The sequence below is a fragment of the Drosophila virilis genome, chromosome 5 (assembly GCF_030788295.1).
Source record: "Drosophila virilis strain 15010-1051.87 chromosome 5, Dvir_AGI_RSII-ME, whole genome shotgun sequence".
In the NCBI taxonomy this organism is placed as follows: domain Eukaryota; kingdom Metazoa; phylum Arthropoda; class Insecta; order Diptera; family Drosophilidae; genus Drosophila; species Drosophila virilis.
Window position 1 is genome coordinate 11,526,451 of NC_091547.1, and position 20,333 is coordinate 11,546,783.

General features: G+C 45.1%; 7 protein-coding genes across 7 annotated transcripts; 4 read left to right on the top strand and 3 right to left on the bottom strand.

Annotated features, from left to right (window-relative positions):
* Nucleotides 1-68: 68 nt before the first annotated feature.
* On the top strand, nucleotides 69-2,513 carry LOC6625888 (uncharacterized). Its single transcript, XM_002050323.3, has 3 exons — nucleotides 69-1,499; nucleotides 1,553-1,898; nucleotides 1,954-2,513. Exons 1-3 carry the CDS (start codon nucleotides 1,064-1,066, stop codon nucleotides 2,120-2,122), a joined length of 951 nt encoding a protein of 316 aa, XP_002050359.2. The 5' UTR covers nucleotides 69-1,063; the 3' UTR covers nucleotides 2,123-2,513.
* Nucleotides 2,381-3,152, bottom strand: ATPsynF (ATP synthase, subunit F). Its single transcript, XM_002050321.4, has 3 exons — nucleotides 3,058-3,152; nucleotides 2,909-2,991; nucleotides 2,381-2,806 (listed from the first exon to the last, which is right to left on the bottom strand). The coding sequence occupies exons 2-3, from the start codon at nucleotides 2,985-2,987 to the stop codon at nucleotides 2,562-2,564; spliced, it is 324 nt and encodes a 107-aa protein (XP_002050357.1). The 5' UTR covers nucleotides 2,988-2,991; nucleotides 3,058-3,152; the 3' UTR covers nucleotides 2,381-2,561.
* Nucleotides 3,153-3,171: 19 nt separating this feature from the next.
* LOC6626379 (transcriptional regulator ATRX homolog) lies at nucleotides 3,172-5,981 on the top strand. Its single transcript, XM_002050320.4, has 3 exons — nucleotides 3,172-3,652; nucleotides 3,714-4,233; nucleotides 4,292-5,981. Exons 1-3 carry the CDS (start codon nucleotides 3,321-3,323, stop codon nucleotides 4,883-4,885), a joined length of 1,446 nt encoding a protein of 481 aa, XP_002050356.1. The 5' UTR covers nucleotides 3,172-3,320; the 3' UTR covers nucleotides 4,886-5,981.
* Nucleotides 5,982-6,590: 609 nt separating this feature from the next.
* Nucleotides 6,591-7,830, top strand: LOC6626378 (calaxin). The gene is made up of 3 exons (XM_002050319.4): nucleotides 6,591-7,051; nucleotides 7,163-7,270; nucleotides 7,332-7,830. Exons 1-3 carry the CDS (start codon nucleotides 6,662-6,664, stop codon nucleotides 7,506-7,508), a joined length of 675 nt encoding a protein of 224 aa, XP_002050355.1. The 5' UTR covers nucleotides 6,591-6,661; the 3' UTR covers nucleotides 7,509-7,830.
* Nucleotides 7,831-8,200: 370 nt separating this feature from the next.
* Nucleotides 8,201-13,797, top strand: tor (tyrosine protein kinase receptor torso). The gene is made up of 14 exons (XM_002050318.4): nucleotides 8,201-8,630; nucleotides 8,696-8,938; nucleotides 9,011-9,248; nucleotides 9,329-9,411; nucleotides 10,934-11,102; nucleotides 11,164-11,469; nucleotides 11,529-11,876; nucleotides 11,927-12,098; nucleotides 12,148-12,634; nucleotides 12,689-12,783; nucleotides 12,843-12,965; nucleotides 13,022-13,159; nucleotides 13,331-13,507; nucleotides 13,569-13,797. The coding sequence occupies exons 1-14, from the start codon at nucleotides 8,475-8,477 to the stop codon at nucleotides 13,621-13,623; spliced, it is 2,790 nt and encodes a 929-aa protein (XP_002050354.1). The 5' UTR covers nucleotides 8,201-8,474; the 3' UTR covers nucleotides 13,624-13,797.
* A 1,862-nt stretch (nucleotides 13,798-15,659) lies between these two features.
* On the bottom strand, nucleotides 15,660-20,187 carry Coq9 (ubiquinone biosynthesis protein COQ9, mitochondrial). Its single transcript, XM_002050316.4, has 4 exons — nucleotides 20,030-20,187; nucleotides 16,159-16,880; nucleotides 15,880-16,089; nucleotides 15,660-15,812 (listed from the first exon to the last, which is right to left on the bottom strand). Exons 1-4 carry the CDS (start codon nucleotides 20,088-20,090, stop codon nucleotides 15,774-15,776), a joined length of 1,032 nt encoding a protein of 343 aa, XP_002050352.2. The 5' UTR covers nucleotides 20,091-20,187; the 3' UTR covers nucleotides 15,660-15,773.
* On the bottom strand, nucleotides 17,611-19,973 carry LOC6626350 (uncharacterized). The gene has a single exon (XM_002050315.4). The coding sequence runs from the start codon at nucleotides 19,721-19,723 to the stop codon at nucleotides 17,699-17,701; it is 2,025 nt and encodes a 674-aa protein (XP_002050351.2). The 5' UTR covers nucleotides 19,724-19,973; the 3' UTR covers nucleotides 17,611-17,698.
* Nucleotides 20,188-20,333: the final 146 nt, after the last annotated feature.

Consider the following 20,333-nt stretch of genomic DNA (forward strand, 5'->3'; position numbering starts at 1 on the left):
TTAGTCCATAAGGTCACAACTTTTTAAGCTAATCAAATTATTATTTTAAGTTTTGCAAAAAGTAAATCCCTGTGCAGAGATTACCGGGCAATTTGCCCATTATTGTTAATTGCCCGCTAATGTCGCAGAGTTGTGCAGTGCTGCCATTTGCAATACAAAACATAAGCATTGGCAGCACTGTCTTTGGCACTCTGTTAGGCACTTTCGTGTCGGTGGTGGTTGGACTCCCTTCCTCCCAGATTCTTATCAGAAAACTCACCACCCCCCTCCCGGCCTATGTAGTGCAGTCATTAAACTTTATTTATAAATATTGTATTTATCCTACTATTTAAACTGTTTAATTTTAAACACTCGAACTAACAACGAATGCAGCAGCCGACGCTCAGGTGATATTTGTATTTGTACTTTAAAATTTAAAAATAACTAAGTTCCAAAAAAAACAAAAACAAAAACCTGCGAAACTTTGTTCTTAGTTAAATGTTCTGTACAATTTTTTTCTTGTCATTGTTTAAACTATTTGCACTACAATATTTAAATACTACTATTTACTTTAAGCATGCAGCCGCTCTTATTAATAATATATAAAAACTGTATTAATTAAATATTTAACCCAAGCTTTTGCACAGCTTCATTTGAGCATTGGACCTATTTTCTTAGAATGCTCGCCTGGAGCCGTGCAATGCGAATTTCGAATAAATACACAAACATCGTACAGTGAAAGCTCCACTTAATGAACTTTAGTTTTTTTTTGCACAAAAACTATCCACAGAGTGGACAAATAGGTCTTCTAAATTATATGCAAATCGAAAAATTGAAGAATTTCTTATCAAGATTGTAAAATTTAAAAATAAAATCGCCTTTTTAAAGAATTAATGTATTGCTTTAGATCAGTTCGCTCAAGCGAGCTTTCACTGTATTATCTTAAATCAAGAACCTAGTTAGGCCTAAGCTAAAAATAAAACTATGAAAATGAACAATAAAATTAAATTGACCATAAAAGAGCTTTCAATGCTGTCATCAGCTGTCACAGGTGCATGAATATAAATGCTGGACACGCCACCAAATGCACTTAGCCATGTGGCTGCTCTTGTTGCTGGCAAACGGTTGGCAATTGCCAGAGCTGAACGCGCTGCGCTGCCCGGCGGAAAATGCCGCTCCACTGCAGTTCCAGCTGGTGCGCCAGTGCCAGCGTGCCGCTACGACTGAGGCACTGGCTCTGGAGAGCACTCCGACGCTGGAGGCTTGCATGAAGTTGGCGCGTGAGCTGCGTGGCTTGGCCTTAAACTATGCGCCAGGTGGGCCAGAACGGCGCACAAATCGTTTCGAGCAGCAGCCAAGGGATGCCTACGACAAGGAAGCACGCAAGCGTCTGACAGTCTTTGAGCAGCCGGCGGACTTCTTCAACTGTCATGTGCTGCAGTGTCCGCAGAATATTAGCTTTGCGGGCATGCTGAACGACAGTCGCTTCGATTACTACAGCTTATATGGCAGGCCCACAGGTGAGCGAGCAGCTAGCTTGAAAGGTGCGCTAAACTCAAAAGCTAATCCGCAGCGCTGCACAACATCAGCTGCGTGCCGCATGTGGGACTCTTTGTGTTCTATACACGGCCCGCCAGCTATCTGAATGCCTCGCGCAGCTGCAGCCATGCCAGCGAGTTTAGCGGCAGCCTGGCGCACGTTGCCTCCGAGGCGCGCACCTATGCACTGTCCCGTTGGCTCTTCGAGTACAATAAACAACGCGCCGGAGAGCAGCCCGTACCGGGCATATTTTTGGCCTATGTGGGCTTGCAGTTTAATAGCTCCAGCTCTCTCCGGCCGATGGACTATCGCAATGCGCAGCAGGAGAGCCTGCTCTGTTTTCTGTACCGCGCCTGGCATGAGGGTCATCCGCGATCGGGGTAAGTGGAATTGCTTGAGTTCTGAAATAGCCAAGTTAACAGCAAGTATCCGAAGGGGCAGTCAGGCTAATGCTAGCTGCGTGGCACTGACTCCAAAGGGCACTTGGCAAACGCTGAGCTGTGAGCGCGAGCTGCCCTTCATATGCGAGATCTTTACGCCTGCGAGATCCAGCACGAACAGGCAACTGGATACGGGAGCAAATGCTGCCGATGCGTGTTACTGAAAAGTATTAACGATAACCCGAGTTGAGCTTGAAAATTCCAATTTTTTGCTACGAAAAGGATTAGTCCAAAGAAAAAACTATACAAACATGATATATTGATAAATTTACCTTCAGTCTTGATTTCAACATACCAAGAATCCGTAAATGAAACAACTGCGACTGTATTATTCCATTTAAATGAAGTAAACCAGATTCACGAACTGAAAAAGGGACGGAGCGAAGGTCGAACCGGTAAACCAATCACAAATTAGTTCACAGTTATTTGGTGCAGCACAGTTATTCGCAGACATATTTATTAGAATTGGCCGTCTTCAAAACAAGAAATGTATTGTGTTGTCGTGTGTTGTGTGTTTTTTTTAACTCTCCCACTTTATCGAATGGCAACAATAAAGTTATAATTACAAAGTGTACACTGAAGAGCTTAAACGAGATGAACCGCTTAATGGTACTTGTAGTTCCTGTGGTGCTTCAACTTGGTGTAGTTGATCAAGTAGAAGAACGTCATGCTGGCGACGGTCAGTTGGAAGAAGGGTGCAATGCCAGCACGCTTGGGGAACACGTATTTGTGCTGCCAGCGCCACCAGGCACGGCTAACGGCGCCAGCAATGGCGCTTGGAGTCTTGTTGCGGCGTCCAAACCAGGAGCCCAACTCTCCCAATTTAACTTGGCCGAAGGGCACATCAGCTGCGATTGCAAATAAAACAATTACATAAAATAGATGGGACAATCGTATTATGCGGCAATAGCGTGCGGCAGAAAATTACGTAATTTTGCAAATTCGCTCACCTTTGCCATAGTAGCGTGCTGGATCGTAAGGTCCGTGCACCTTCGGATTATACTCAGCTGGATAGTCACCGAAAGCCATCTCGCTGCGTTTTGTATAATAAAATATATAATTTTCCAATGAGATTATATTTTCTAGCCTGCCTACTTACTTTGCTCGATACTTGAGTATGGTACGAGAATGTATCGATAGAGTTCAAGGCATACTAGAGCACAGTGATGCAGCAGCACATATATCGATAGTAGCGCCGCGATGCTGTAAGTTGCCACTCCTGCAACATTCTGACGCGGTGGCAACGCCGTTGCGTTGTATATACAGAAATCAAATAAGAATTTTTTGCAAATCGGAAACGCGCTTAAATAACGATAATAACAATTAAAAAAAGACTACAAAAACAATAAACTGAGAAGCGAAATGAAACTGGAAGAGCTCTTGACAAAGGGTGCATCATCGCCGCAGGAGGACGACGACGATGATGAAAAGGCGGAGTCGAAAACAAAAGCCACAAATGCCTCCGACGAGGGGGTGGAGAACGCTGAAGATGCTGCTGAGGAGTCTGCTGAAAAGGAAAGCGCAACGGGCAAGAAAAAAGGCACACGCAAAAAACGTTCACTCAATTGGGAGGAAGCGGAGCGCGGCCTGCTGCTAGAGGTCATCAAAACAAAAGTTGCATTCGTTGAGAATCGCAGCGTCGACGCCAAAAGCATCAAGGCCAAGCGACTGGCCTGGTCGCAAATAACCAAACAGTAAGTGTACACAATTATGTGCAGCACTTCAATTAATGCCCATTTATATATTCACTTACAGATTCAATGCCCTGAACTTTCGACATCGCCTGCTGGAGCAAATTCAAGTGCAGTGGCGCAGCATGAAAAATTCGGCGAAGCGCGAACATCAGCAAAAGCATCCAAAATCGGATGCGCTAGAGGGCATGCGCATGATTGAGTTCATGGAGGAATTGCAAAAGGATCCGGTATCGTCGCGCAGTCAAACGCGCAGCGGCACCAATGGCGCTGTAAATGTACCACTGAAAAAGGAACTGCTCGAATTAGATGAGGACGAGGATATGCCACTGGCTGCCTTGCCAAATTCAACAAATGCCAGTGAGGATACATTGCAAACATCCACCATAGCCATACCCTCACCACCGCCCTCCACCGCCGGCGGCGACTCACAGCAGGAGAGCGCCCAACCGCAATCAGCGCCCAATAGACGCAAACGTGCCAAAGCCAAACCATTGCTGAGCAGTAAGGACGACACAGACGGCACTACTGGCCCGCCGGACAACGACAAGACTTCACCAACGCGCAAAAGGCGACAACGCAACGTGAGTAGAGATTGCAACATTTAAAAGAAACTCTCGTTTGATAAATACATTTCCACAGCATTCACAGGCACAGTCGGTGCTATCCGAGGATGAGGCGCCGGCTGCTAGTGCCGCCGCAGTTGGAGCATATACGCCAGCCACAGCTGCCAATGAGGCAATTAGCTGCTTGGACATGGAGGAGAAATACAAACAGCAGCTGTTCAAGCTGCTTAAGCAAGCGCGCCTGGCCGAGATTGATTATGCACGGCGCGAGCACGAGCAAAAGCTGCGCTTTGAGCAAATGGAGCAGGAACTCAAGATGTCGTACTATCGACAGGAGCAGGACCTCAAGCTGCGACATATGCGCGAGGAGCACGACATACGGTTGCGTCAACAGCGGCGCGAGCACGAAGCCCGTCTCACTGTTTACAATCTCAACAGCAGCGCCTACAACGGCAACGGCGAACTGCAACAGCAGCAGCAGCTACAGGAGGAGGAGCAGCAGCAGCAGCAGTCACAGTTGCCGCACGGCGTGCGCTGCAATGCCAAAACGGACTATAATAATGTGCACCTGGATGGCGGCACAGCTCAGCCACAGCCATCGACATCGTCAAGCAGCAGCAGCACGGAAGCAGCGCTGGCGCTCAACACCAACTCTTTGGCTTACAACTAGTTGTTGTAGGCACACCCATACACACACACACACACACACACACCCAGTCACCGAGAACACATGATAATACGCATTGCCAGAATTTAGTGGATACTGTATACAAAAGAGGAAACAACAAAAAACTTAGCTTGAAATGCGTTTAGCAAAATGTAGAAGACTCTCAAATTGTCTCAAAAGACACAGACTATTCATGATTGAATATGGACATTAAATCATATACAATATACTCACGTTGCCACACGCAGGCGACGTCTTTTTTCGCGCCCTGCACGGACACAAATCGAATGGACTGTTTTTTTCTTTTTCTTTTTTCGTTGGTTTTGGTGCATGCCACAACACAGACTAACAGACAACCAACCACCCACCCAGACAGACAAACAAACACACACTACGCAAACATTATTTGCATTTTTTCAATATTAGTATTATTATTATATTTGTATCCTGGTATCTGTTAAGTGAACTTGCTCTACAAAGTTATGAATATTTATGAATTTCACAAGCGGTTGTGTCGCAAGAACAAACAAACAAAACAAAAATCAAATAATACTCAAAGAACCCTCGAAACACACATGCAGAAAGGAAACAAAAGAAATCCTCGCATGAGTTTTTCCAATTTCCAATTTGAAGAAAACCTATCCTAACAGTCAGTCAGTATTCTATTTTGTCACTGTATTAGAACTCTATTTTTTTTTTATTATCATGCAGCTATGTTAAGTTTTTATTTTGATTATAATATTTTTTTAATTATATAAATACTTATACGATAATTGTACATCTATGTAGTTGTATTCTGTATGATCTTTGTTCATACACATTAACTTTTATAGCTATCGTGTTACTCGATAGGAATACAGTTTTGTAAGCTATACGAAAGTCTTTTAAGGTACATTGCTAAGTCTACACCCTGCCCCACACACACACACACACCACACACCACACACACACACACACTCACACACACGTATATACATACCATATACCCGGATGTACACTTTGTGTTGTTTAGCGCAGTAATATCCTGTAACTTTGCTTTTGCTTACTAAATGACATAATTCGAGCAAAGGACAATTAAACAATTAGATAAAGAAAATACATTACCAAACATGTCTTTTAATTTAAGTGCATACGCGATCTCCTCAACACAGCTGCAAGCCGATTTATGTAGGTTTGTATATGTGTCTGTATGTATGCATGCATTTAGGTGTACGTACATATATGTATGTATTATTATGTATATATGCATGTGTGTATATTTGTGCATATGCATGTGTATATATATATGATGTGTGTATATGTATGTATGCTTGTATAAAAAACGAAAGCTTGTCAGACTCTACTTGGCGTTACAGCAACATGTGTCTGGGCAAAAGGTTGCAAACGTTTTTGAAAACATGTTGCCAAAAAGGCGCATGCATAATTGTATGTTGCTAGCATTATTCAGCAACAACGTATTGTTTTCTCGGTTTATTAAGCTTTCCAGGATCTACACAAATTGTATTATGAATATGCCGAGGTTGTGCGCAATGCATGAGTTGAGAAGGGAAAATATGCTGTATATGGTTCTCATGCAGAAACGGGTCCTTTCGGGACCACTTGAAGTACATCCCATCTAAAGAGCCAAGAGAAAATGAAAAGCATCGTGGATTGATTGGTAGGAACAAAGGTTTAAGAAAAGCCCAAAATATAGAAAACTGTTATTTTTTGATTGTCAGTTGCCATATTTGAATATTTTATACCCATTTTTGTGAGTTTACTTATTGACTAATTAACGATATGAAGGATCTGGATCTTACCTTGGACTACATGGAAAATGCGCGCTTCAATTACACATATGGGCCTTTGATCACGCACATGCAGATGGAGTCACCTTTTACAAGGACCGAGTTGCTCTGCCTTTCCATGGTCTATCACAAATTTGCGCTGGGTAATGGACCCAAGGCCAAGTTCATAACCTTAATGCAGCTAAGCAATATATTGGAGCTGATGTTCAATGTGACAGATCGTGAAATAAACAGACGCATTGTGGCCCGTATTAGCTATGATCCGGACTATACGGACCCAAAATCCTCGTCGGAGCGCCACTGTAGCCTGGCCAGCTTCATCAGACTGTTCTCCATCTACTTTTCCACAGATCTGGAGAAACGCATGCAGTTCGTCTTTAGCGTAAGTTTGAGTGTGGAAATCGTTGAACAGTGTTAAAAAGTGATAAAAAGATACATACATATATGTTGGACAGTGTTGTTAAAAGTTATATGAATATATTCGTATATTTAGATTTACGATGAAAATGATCGTGGCTACTTGGAACGGGAAGACGTGGTGTTTTTTGTGGAAAAGTTTTTTGACGGCGATGACGAGGATGAGATTTTTGAGCTGCGCACTGTAAATATTGTTGGCCTAAAAGCCCTGTTAATTGCTACTTTTGCTTCTTTTCGGCCAACAGGATATGCTTGAAGTGCTATTTGCTAAATTTGATATCGACAAGGACATGCACATCTCGTTTGAAGAATATTGCGAGGTTGTGCGCATGCAGCCGCATCTTATGGAATTTCTGGGCATGGTTTATCCCACGCAAGATCAGCTGGACAGTGTGCGATTGTGTGTAAATGTACTTTCCTGATGTCAGGAATTGCAATTTCCTTGCTTAAGCGCTAAAAGTGCTCAGGCTCTAAAGTTATAAATAGAACTTGAGCACTTTTTGCGCTTGAGCAATGAATTGTATAACAGCATTTGATGGTCATGAGCACAGAACGGTATAACAGATTGGAACAAGCAACGGCTTCAACAAATACAAATTTCAAAGTGCGTTTTACTGTTATACTTTGTATTGAGCATTTCAACCGTACGTTTGTATAACACAATTTGAAGAAGGCCATGGGCACAGAACTCTGTATAACAGATTGGAACAAGCGCCGGCTTCAATAAATAAACATTTTCAAGTGCGTTTTTTTATTTCGTTATACGTTGTGTTGAGCCTTTCTTTCATTCGCTTGTATAACACCATTTGATGATGGCCATGAGCACAAAACTGTATAACAGATTGAAACAAGCACTGGCTTCAAGAAATACAAATTTCGAGTGCGTTTTATTGTTATACGTTGTATTGAGCATTTCTCCCATACGCCTTGGCGCCCCGTTGTCGAAAAGCGAATTCGATTTTTGCATTACAAATGATTTGGCTAGCGTGGCCGTCCGACCGTCCGTCCGTCTTATAAAGCACATGAAACAGAAAAGTGAAACAAAACAAAACAAAATAAAACGAATAACACAACTTTATTCATTTTTGTGGCTTTTCTTCCTGCTCGCCTATGGCTCGACTTCAGTTCGCATGGCTCAGTCGTAGGCAACGGTCGATCTATTGCGCAGAGTCGCAATTACAAAAAAAAAAAAAAACAGGGCAACAAAAAAAAAAAGCCAAAGAGAGCGAACTGTTCAATAAACAAAAAGAACCGCAAGTCCAAGTGCCATAAAAGGAAAGTGCAATAACCGTGCAGCATTGGCGCAGCAAACGAAGAGAGCGACAGAGAGAGAGAGAGAGGGGAGAGAGATCGGAAAAAGAAAGAAAGGAAGGGGCGAAAAGAACAAAATGCTGCTGTTCTATGCAAAATATGTGTTTATCTTCTGGGTGCTCATGGCAAGCTATCGGGGCAATATGATGCTCATGCGCCAGCTCTCCGAGGATGACTCGCTGCTAAATTTGACCGCCTGCTCCAAGCACTGCCTGATTAAAATGCCGCAAAAGGTCAGATCAACTGGTGGCCACCACCAATCAAAGCTCTTAGTTTTTAACACGATTGCATTTTGCAGAACTTTACTGCCTGCTACGAGTACTGTAAGAACGACAATTCCAGCGATTTAATGCCAAGAAGACTACGTAAAATACAGGAGAATTTCCTTTTGAAGCTCGTCTGCCGCACGGAGTACAACTTGACATTCCGCATCAATTGGGTGCAGCATGCGCGGCACAATTTCACACAAAGTGCCCCAGATGCCATGTTTATCATTAGAATCGATGCTAAATTAACTGGTTTGGAATCGATTCTCTATTTGGTAACTATCATCAACTTATTTAAGGGAATTTCAAGCCGAGCTAATCTTCGTTTTAATCGTTCGTTAACCTAGTCAGATGACAGTTTCTTTACCATACCCGAGCTGGAATCAAATACTACGTATAATGTTACGACGTTGGCTGTGCACGCCGATGGCGCCTATTCGCTTATAGCCTTGGAGGAGGGCTTTCAAACATTGAGGCGTGGCTATCAGCCCAGCAAAATGGGCGAGGTTAAGCTAAGGAAATTTCAAGAGCAGCCCGACAATTTGCGGCGCATCGCAGCCGTAATTGAATGGCAGCCGTCAGCAGGTATTTTTAATGGGATGGGGGAGGTTATGGGAAGTACCAAAGAAAAAAAAACCGTTTAATATCGTTTTTATCTCTTGCAGAACGAAACTGTTACTTTGATATGATATACTATTCAACGGATAGCCAAAGCATGGAGGCGCCCACTCCAGTTCATTTTCGTGATGTAAGTGCATCATGCTTTTAACCAGCAAGAGCCGGACTTGGCAATAGTCTGCTCTAATTATAACAAGTAAGAGGTTCTATTCGGGTGCTCCCGACCTGGGGATACCCTGAACCCTCTTCTTCCAACATCAAATGCATATATATATTCTATTTTAGAAGCTATATGTCAAGTTTGGGGACTCTAGCTCTTATTATTTACCAAAATTGCCCAAAAAACAGTATATCGATATCGATATCGATTTTTATCGATTGCTTGGAAGCGGAGTAAGTTATCCATTATCGGAAATTAACTCGATCTGCGCGGGCACTAGGAGCACCTACATCTAAAATTGTGTCTAGCTCTTATAGGTTCTGAGATCCTTGCGTTCATACATACGAACAGACGGACAGACAGACAGACGGACATCGATGATTAATTTGTTTGAATGCCAATTGATGGTGCCAATTGATGGGGATCCGTACGCATTCAAAAAGGTATAACATTTTAAAATCAGACATGATTTACCCGAGATTATGATTTGGAACCTCGATTTTGAAAAAAAACCTGATGATTTGGAAAAGCATATCTCATATCTCGCATGGAGCTATGTCGTTTTGGAACGTCATATCTCCTCGCGGAGTTATGTCGTTTTGAAACGTCATATCTCCGCGCGGAGTTATGTCGTTTTGGAACGTCATATCTCCTCGCGGAGTTATGTCGTTTTGGAACGTCATATTTCCGCGTGGAGCTATGTCGTTTTGGAACGTCATATCTCCTCGTGGAGTTATGTCGTTTTGAAACGTCATATCTCCGCGCGGAGTTATGTCGTTTTGGAACGTCATATCTCCGCGCAGAGTTATGTCGTTTTGGAACGTCATATCTCCGCGCGGAGTTATGTCGTTTTGGAACGTCATATCTCCGCGCGGAGTTATGTCGTTTTGGAACGTCATATCTCCGCGCGGAGTTATATCGTGAACGTTGATTGATGGTAGGGATCCATACGTATTCAACAAGGTATAACATTTTAAAATCAGACATTATTTACCCGAGATTATGATTGAGAACCTCAATTTTGAAAAAAAAAAAACCTGATGATTTGGAAGACCATGATGTTAAAACGCGAAGCAGACGCGCATGAATGTGTGTTTGTACATGTATAGAGAAATTCTTAAAGAAGCTGCTCTATTCAATTGGTTTTTTTTTAACCGATCTTTATGAAATTTTCTTCGGTATATCTTATTGTATCATAGAATATTTGTGTATACTGAAAAGGTCAGTTGCATTTAAATTTTTGCTTAAATTGGTTGGCAATAAAAGTTGGGTTATTAACTTGATTTATAGCTCTGGGGTGGTAGCGGAGTGGTGGCGATAGGTATCAAATGAAAGATACTTGACAAATATATAATATTTTAGAAGCAACATATCATGTTTCGTGACTCTAGCACATTTGGATTTTGCACAGAAGACTGTTCTTCAATCCATCTTTGCCCAGCTCTAATCATTTTCACCACAAGATTTTAATGATATCTGTACTCTTCCACAGCCCCGCCAGCTGTATACCTATACAATACCCAATATGGAATTTGGTGAACACTTCAGGATTGGTGTGCGAACAGTTAACGACAAGAATAGCCTGGAGAGTCCAGTGCAGTGGCTCATACTGCAGGCGCCAAGCTGCTTGGATTGGTTTGATTACAACTACACGCTCTGCGGTAAGTTGAAATGGCATAGCATAGAGAAAGACTTATAATAACTCCTTGCCATTCATTGCAGCTCCACTTAAACCGAGTAACGTAAGCGTTCAGCAGCAGCATTTCAATCAGGATGTTTTGGCCCTAAATATCAGCTGGTCACCGCCGCGATATCTGCCGGATTACTATACGCTGTACATACTCGATCTGCACACGGACAGCGAACAGGCCAAGTACACAGTGGAGGGCAATGCCAGCCATTTTTATATATCCAATATAACTGTGCTGGGTGCCAACTTTGAGGTGCATTTGGTGGCGCACACACGTGGCGGCCAGAATGCATCCATGCAGTTTTTGAGCAAGGCACCGCTGGAGGTTTGGATGAAAGGTAAACTGTGCTGCTTTAAGATTTATAAACTTATGGATAACTTCCCAATCGATACACAGAAAGCAGCGTGATTAAGTTAATACTCTTCCTTGTTGTGCCCGTCTGCTGTATACTCGCTTTGTGCTCAATGACGCTGCGTAAGCACAGGCGCCAGCAGGAGTGCCAGAAGCTGGAGACCAAGGAGCTCAAGTCAGCGCCCAGTCAGGCTGCCGATTTTCATCTTTCATTGATCAACAGCAGCAGCCTGTTGGCCACGCTCGCCACCGAAGATAACTTTGAACTTGATGATGAGTTGGAGGTGGAGCCACATGCTGTGCTGCTGCAGGATGTACTGGGCGAGGGCGCCTTTGGCCTGGTGCGCCGCGGCGTCTACAAGCAGCGTCAGGTGGCCGTCAAGTTGCTCAAAGGTAAGTCGGAAGCGTTGGGAGCTGCGCAGCTTATTAATGCCTTTTCTTAGACCAGCCCAATGAGGAGGATGTGCAGGCTTTTAAGTGCGAAATACAAATGCTGCGCGCCGTCGGCAGACATCCAAATATTGTTGGCATTGTGGGCTACTCGACCAGGTTCAGCAATCGCATGATGCTGCTCACCGAGTACTGCGGTCTGGGAAGCCTGCAGAGCTTTTTACGGTAGGACTGGGTATGTATATGGAAAACTTTCTAATGCCTTTCCTTACAGCGACGAATGGAAGTTCCAGCAGGAGCGCAGCGTTCAGGACATGCGGCTTAAGCTGAACCCAGCAAAGCAGCCGCAACCCCAGAAGACAACGCATCAGCAGCGCTCCAGACATCTCCTGTATAATGACACACGCATTGAGGATATTAATGGCTCCATGTTGTCCACACTAGAGGAGGAATCCGAAACGGATCTCTCGCGAAACAGCAGCCACCTCGATAGCTACAACTTGACCAAGGCAACGCTCGCTGCAGACAACAAATCCTATGGACTGCATGAGATTGAGAATATTGATGCGAATGCGGCAGCCGTATGTCCGAAGACCATATTGAAGCGCAACCAAAACAAACAGCCACCTGCTAGGAGCTGCACGGTGAGCTTCGAGAACAGGGAGTACTTTGAGCCACCTGCAGCTAATAAACAAATGGAGAGGCAGCCGCTCAAGTATGCCGATCTGCTGGACATTGCACATCAGGTGGCCGTTGGCATGGTAAGTGCTTAGTTGACGAAATGTTTAGACAATAATATATCCGTTTGTTCACAGGACTTTCTGGCACAGAACAAGATTGTGCATCGGGATTTGGCGGCACGCAATGTGCTCATCTCATCGGATCGCACCATTAAGATAGCGGACTTTGGGTAAGTAATATGATGATGATGAACTATATGAGAAACATATTAATATTAATTTCCTACAGCCTCAGCCGTGATGTCTACCATGAGAATGTCTATCGCAAATCCGGCGGCAGTGGCAAGCTGCCCATCAAATGGCTCGCACTGGAGTCGCTAACCCATCAGGTGTACACCAGTCAGAGCGATGTGTAAGTGAGCTTTAGTCTGATGGAACATAGTTAAATTATCTTTGCTTGACTTTTAGCTGGTCCTTTGGCGTGCTGCTCTATGAGATTACAACGCTGGGTGGTATGCCGTATCCTTCAATTTCGCCCAGAGATTTGCTGCAGCTGCTGCGTCAGGGACAGCGCATGAGACGACCCGACGGCTGCACGGATGAAATGTATACAAATTTTGAGTATATAGATAGATAGTTTGCTTTGCGGTTCGAGCAAAAACCTCGCCTGGGCTTGTCAGGCCTTGCTTCGAACTGGAAACAATTAAGAACTACGGACTTAAACCTCCTTTGCATCATGATACATAAGTAACCAATCTTCCCATCAACTTGGAACAGGTTCGCGTTGATGGAAAGCTGCTGGTGCTCCGTACCCGGCAATCGACCCACTTTTGCCGAGCTTAAGCAGCGTCTGGATAACATGATAGTGGCCACCAAGGAGGTGCCACTGCGTCTGTTGCAGCAATCCAAGCAACAAAATCTGCAGACCAACGAGCAAACAGACAATGTGCATAGGTAAGCATAAATGGAATAAAACTTAGCCTAATCCACATATACTATAATCATAAATTCACAGCAAAGTGGAGCAGCTGCCGGCAGATGATGGAACGTACCTACAGCCTTTGCCCTAGCTTGTGCGCAAATGAGGGATATTTGTTATAAATGTTTTCCTTAGTGCAATACCTTTTAAGTAATTAGTTAGATTTGTGTGTAGCTTAGGGGTTTTAATTCAATTTAAACAACTAACAATGCTGAAAAGCTGCAAAGATTTTGAAATATACAATAAGAATTTGTTGAAACCCAAAGATTAAGTTGAGATAATGCTTCCAATCTAAACTTCTTATATTCATGTCGGGAGATAGATTTGATAGAAAATATAACTTAGTTAATAGCTTTAAGGCATTTAAGAAGTGGAGCTTAATGTGGTTAAATTATTGGGAAAATTAAATGAAAGATTTAAATAATATTCCAATAATAGAACAAAGCTTAGGAAACTGTTGTATATTATTTTAAAAACTAGAACAAATCACTGTTTTAACTGTCCTAGATCAGATCATAGCACACTGAAATTTGTAACGCCTTGCTGGTAGCTGACTTTTGTTTGTTGTTCAGGCACAAAATTCGAAAGGTCCCCCACATAGAAATCGTTTGGTAAATTTCTTGAAAGTTCGGCTTTTTTTTTAATAACAGAGCTAGGAAATGTGCCAACACTGTTGCCGCATGGAATGGACGCCCTGTGCGCCAATACCCTATGCATGTCCGCTCTGTCCGGTGCGACAGTTATCGGATCGCTGCCACGGACCGAACAGAGGGGACTACAAGCTCCTGTATCCCTATCCGTCGCCCAATCGCAAGCCGATCAAGCATACAGATCTGTGCAAGGACATATCCGAATTGTATACCTATGTGGTGGCTGCCAAAACCAACGTCAAAAGGGGCAACAAGCGCAGAGGTAACCCAGCCAATCTGGCGTCCGGCGATAAACAGCTGCGCATGCTGTCAACTTCTGCCTGGCATCGAAAACAACAACAACTACATCTGGAGAATGCTCGTGACCAGGCTAACCGGCGTAACGAAATCGATTTTGACATTCCAGCGCCATATATGGATCCCATACATGAGGAGGACACCTGGACATGGAAATCCCGCTATCCGGTGCCAGAGAAAGTGCTGCCCGTGCGCGCCCGATTGGCACCGTCCGTTGCAAAGCGGGCCAGGAGTGAGCAAACCGATAGCTCGGCGCAGCACACATTACAAGCGCACCTTTCCAATGTCCAGTAGACAACCTTTTCTCCAAGTATGGTCAGTCAGCAATAATCTCGCGCAGCGCCTCACCAGTGCGCGTTTCATAGTTGTGTTATAAAAAAATCAAGAATAAACCACAATTTGTTAGTCAAAAAAGACTTAAAAGTGTCTTTGCCAAAGACAGTCCAGTCCTTTGAGTTGTTGCATGACAACTGATTTGCTAATTTAATTACCCTGTTCCTATAAGTTGTATATAATATAGTAGCTATAGGTGAGATTTTGGCCTGATGAACGAATGATTTGCTAACTAGCAGAACCTTTGGCAAGTACCTATGGCAATTCGTTCCGGCTGACATATAAACTGACTAAACAAACATCTTAATTAATTTCAATAGCATTTACAGGATCTTGCCATATCAATGTCTCCTTCCATGTCTATAAAAACAAATAAATTGATATCATTTCAACGACTTCCGACTTGAGCAGCGATTTTTTGAACAAGTTTAATTAAGCGTATTATATTTAGATTACATAAATATGGCATACTCCCGCTCATATTCACTTTCCCCCATCCCATCATAAGTACACTAAGACCCAGTTAGGCTGGATTTAACATTTGTACAAATTGAAGAGCTCTTACATTCCAATTATAATTAATAGCTGCGTTTATGTCGTGTTAACCAAACGTGATTAGAAATTTGCAACGATTTTTTATAATTGTGATAATGTTATGTAAAGTTCATAGAAAACTATTTTGAGACCTTTATCGATTTATAAAACAATTCTTAGTTGAGAAATTGAACGAAAGCCTGGTAATATTAATCCTCTCCATACTCTTTAATCTCTCTAGTCGCGATTGAAACAGGGCATAAACGCAGCTGCCAATGCGAAATATCGACCCGCTGGAACAACAATCTAAAAGTATACATATATCAGGTATATTATGACGGTTTATAGGTATAAATCTTTATATATATATTTCTTTTTATACAACACTCTCCTGTTCTTTGGACTTTCGCTGGTTTTTGGGCGTTCGCTAATGGCGGCCATAGCCCAGTCCGAGTATGTTTCGCGCCTGTGAGTCAGATTGAAAGAGATTTAGGATTAGTTCTAAGTGAGTTAAGGGAGGTGGACTTTCGCACCGTTATGAAAGCCGAGTTGAAGGAACGTTGAAATGTGTGTGTCATGCCCTCGGTCTGGGCCAGGGCCATCTGCAGCTGTACGGCCTCGTCCATGCGGTTCTTGAGGAACTCCCACGTCTGTGCATGGCCCGGCGAAGTGTCCTGCAGCATGTAGAGCTCTGTCATTTTCATGATTGTGGCCAAGCCAATGCGTCGCGTGTACCAGCCAAACTATGGACAAGTCATTAATGGGGATTAATTGGGTAGAAGCTCTCAGTGAATGGGTTGGGCGCAACTTACATCCACGGAACGATCGCCGGAATAGTAGCAGATGTCGTCGACCAGCGTCAGCACCTGCGCCAGCGCTGTGGATGCATTCTGCGGCTGGGCAATCAACGCCATGGCCTGCGGCCACTGGCTCTTGTATGGCTCAATCATTTCCAGACGCTGGCGCACAGCCTGTACGAGAAAATCAAGCGGATCGCTCACCTCCTTCTGACCGTTGTCTGTCTGCTTTTGCAGGCACTGCACCAGCTCTGCATTGCACTTGCCGTTGAAGTGCGAGACGAGCGCAAAGCCGCCCTCGGGAAACATGCCGTGGACAACGCTTGGCAGGCCGCACTCCTCGGCGCCCTGGACAATCGCCTGCTTGCTCCAGCCGTGCTGTGGCACATGCAGCATTGCGGCATCTAATATGCGGCTGCGTATGCCATCCACCTTGGCCTGCTTGGCCGCCTGCTCTGCGCTCTGTTTGCCCTGATCTCCGCCTGATCCGGCGGTGCCTCCATCTGCACCTGACTGTGTGCCCGGCTTCTGCTCGGCTGCATCGCGTTCCCGTTCGCGTTGCTCCTCGCGCGCTCGAAACTCCTCAAGCTTGTCGCTGTCTTTGGCATAGCTGCGTCTTAAACTGCAGGCGGGCTTTAATTTTGAACGCAGCTCCTGCTGCTGCTGCTGATGAAGTGTGTGAAAAGTTGCCGCTGTTCCGCTGCTGCATGTGGCGGCCAGCCAGCAGCCCTGAGCATCTGTAAAGGGTTTTGGTTTACAAACATAATTAGAGAGAAACATAATTCTTTAAACAGGAGAAAGTAACATAGGCAGCTTAGAAGAACATAATTGTTTCGAGGGAACACATTTCTAGCTGATTCTCGAGGTTTTAAAAAACTTTAAGATTGCAAACAATTATTTAAGATTATGATTTGAGCTTTAATTGTTTTCCAGTTACTCTGACATTCTGACATATTACATGTATAACGAAAGCTTCGAGTTTAAGCGAGCTTTAATTATTTCAACTTGATTTGGCATTTCTGATATTCTTCAAGTACGTAGTTAACAAAAGCTTCGAGCTTTAAGTGAGCTTTAAATCGCTTTGACATTTCTGATAGTCCTAAAGCAAATATTTTACTAAAGCTTTTAGCTTTAACTTCGTTTCCAAGCAAAGCTTTAAGTTGCTTTGACATTCTTGATTCTTCTAAAGCTTCTAGCTTTTAGTTAGCTTAATTGAAGTTAAACCAGTTCAAATTTATGTGACAAACACGCGCTTGCCCTCTGCTCATCCACCTAGTTTCTAATTGCAATTAGGTACAAATGACATTGGAGGTCGCGAAAAGCAAGCAAAGCGTCTGCTGCGTAGTTAATTAACACCATTTGGAGCACAAAAGCGTCAGCTCATCTGGCCCCAGCTTGTTGGGCAATTAACACCTGCTGGCCGAAAAGCCCCAGAGCCCCAACAAAACTAAATCCAAGGCCAAACAATTGGTCAGACAAATTTCGTTTTCATTACGCTTTCAGATATAAACATAAAAATATATGCTGCCTTCTGGAATTCGGGTTTTCTTTTTGCCTAGCGCTGCTCCAGTTCCAGTTCCATGGCTGTGGGCGTGGTCGTGTTCGTTGCAGTGGCCTGTTTGCGCCTGGCGATGCTCTGCTCGAGATTATCGCTGGCCAGTAGATAGAGGACGCGCAGCGACTCCAGGCCCGTTATGGAGCCGGCCAGCACCTCGAGCTTCTCCTCGCGTCCAATGTCCGGCAAGTTGCCATCGCCCTCGCCCTCACCGCCCATGCCGCTGTTGCTGATGTTGACGGCGAGCATGTTGAGCTGCTTCTGCATAAGCTCATCGTCGGAGGCGCTCTGGCCATTGCGGACACGTTCCCTGTACGCCTTGTAGTGGGCCAGCGAGAAGTTGAGTGCCTTGCCCAACGGCTGCAGCAGACGCTCCTCAATCTCGGGCAGCGCATGCCAGAAGCCCGTCCGATTCTCGAGGTCAGCCATGGCAAAGTAGCGTAGAATGTTTAGAGCATTGGACAAACTGACCGAGTGCAGCAGCAGATCCGATTTGACATCCTGCGGCAGCACACAGACGCACCTGAGCAGCATGGAGCGAAACTTGATGCCGCTGTAAACGTCGCTGAGCGGCGCCTTCTTCTCCAAGGCGGCGGCAACCAGATCCTTGTACATGCCCGCCAAATAGCCCAAGATGCCGTCGTGCTGTAGCGTTTCCAGCAAATTCTTCAATATAAAGTACTTGGCCGCATCCTCGAAGGCGAGTATATAGTGATGCAGCACCTGCAGACCCAGCTGACGCAGCGGCTCCTGTGGCGAGTAGCCGGTTATCTTGCACAGTGCCTCGCAGTAGCGTTTGTGCACCTCCAGATCGAGCGAACGCTGCGGCACGGCCTCCGTCAAAATGCTGAGCATGTAATCGTTGAGGCGCAGTCCGCAGTGCTGCAGCGGCGGCTCGGGCTGCTCCAGCAGCACGGCCACCAAATACAGGCTCGACTCGAACAGAAAGAGCGGCGCATAGATCTTGGGCGCCGTCGCCGGCAGCAGTTGGCCCACGAGCAGCGCATGGTAGTACATGGCGAGGGCGGGCAGCGGCAGTTTGTCATCGATGAGGAACATATTGTGGCTGCTCATCTCATAGACGCCGTTGGCGGCATCCAGGCGGCGTTTCCAGCGTGCGCGCTGCTCGACCAGGCCCAGCAAATAGTAGGGATCGCCCAGCAGCCGTGTGATGTCCGAGGTCAGCGTGTGCTGCACCTGCTGCACATAGGTCTGTGTCTTGCCCGCATTGGCCCGGGCCAGCAGATAGTTCTGTTGCGTCAGCTCCGGCCGCAGGCGCCACGGGCTGGGCGTGCAGGTGTGCGCCTGGCCTGGCTGCAGCAGTCGTTTGGGCACATTGCTCACCTCCAGCAGGGCCAGCGGCTTGCCCAGCAGCTGCAGCAGAAAGCAGGTGAGCACATTGCGGCGATTCAGGCCGCAATCGCGAAAGATCGGAGCACGCGCATCCTGCTGGAGCACCGCCTTCAGCAGCGGCTCGTAGCACAGATCGATGGTGATGTAGTGGGCCATCAGCTGCTCGATTTGCTGCTCCTGCTCGAGCAAATGGGCCTGCTGCTCGTCGTAGCCCTCGCTCAGATAGTCCGGCAGCGGCAGCTCACGGATACGCGTCACCACCGACGACAGACACCATTCGATGGCCTGCGGCTTGGCGCTGCCCTGGCGCAGCAGCACCACCTGCAGGGCGCGCAGATAGGCCGAGAATATGGCAATGCTGCTGCTCTCCTCGATCTTCTCCATCAGCTCCAGCATGAACGGATGCAGTGACGCATATCTGGCCACAATCTTGAGCAGCTCATTGACGCAATCGAACAGCGGCGCATCATCCACATTTGTGTCGTCCGTCAATGTCGGAGCGCATATCTCATTGTATAGCTCCATGGCAATGGCGGCCATGTGCGGCTCGATTTCGGCAAAGACTGTGGGACTCTGGAAGAGCATTTTGACGCCGTCGTAGTCGCGTTCGAGCAGCATCCGTTTGATGAGACGCAGCAGGTTCTCGGCTTCTGTTACCGTATCCATTTTCATATGCTGTTTAATTTACACTAGTTTCTATGGTTTTTTTTTTTTGTTCTTTTTTTTTAACTTTGACTTTAAACGGAAAATTCTAAATAAGCTGACAACCGGCAGCGGCAGCATTTGCTTTATCCATTCCCCCCCTGACGTATAAGTCGGACCGAGAATAAAATAAAACAGCTGTTCGCTTTGAATGCCAATCTCGCACGTCTTTCGTAATGTATGCGTAGGGGCGAATTGCGAATTGTGAAATGCCGAGGCGCGCGCGGTTTTGGTATGGTGTGTTAACAGTTGTGGCTTAATTGATAATTTACTTACTGAGTGGGAGCACAAACTTTTGTATGCGTATCACTTTTTGCAAACAGCGCACATTTGCCATTTTTGCGCTCCAAATGTTGTCTGCTCAACTGATATTTGCTTCCTCTTTTAGTGTTAGGTTCAAGCGCCATTCAGCGTGCGGCAAGTTGAGTGTTGTACAGTTACTTTCGTTGCACCATTTACAGCACTCAAATTCTAGGGCTGCCAGTGCACTAAAAAAAATAAATGCATTTGAAGTGAATAAATAAACAATAAATGGCTTCAATTGAAATCAAATAAGTCAAACTACAGCTAAAAAGGGCAC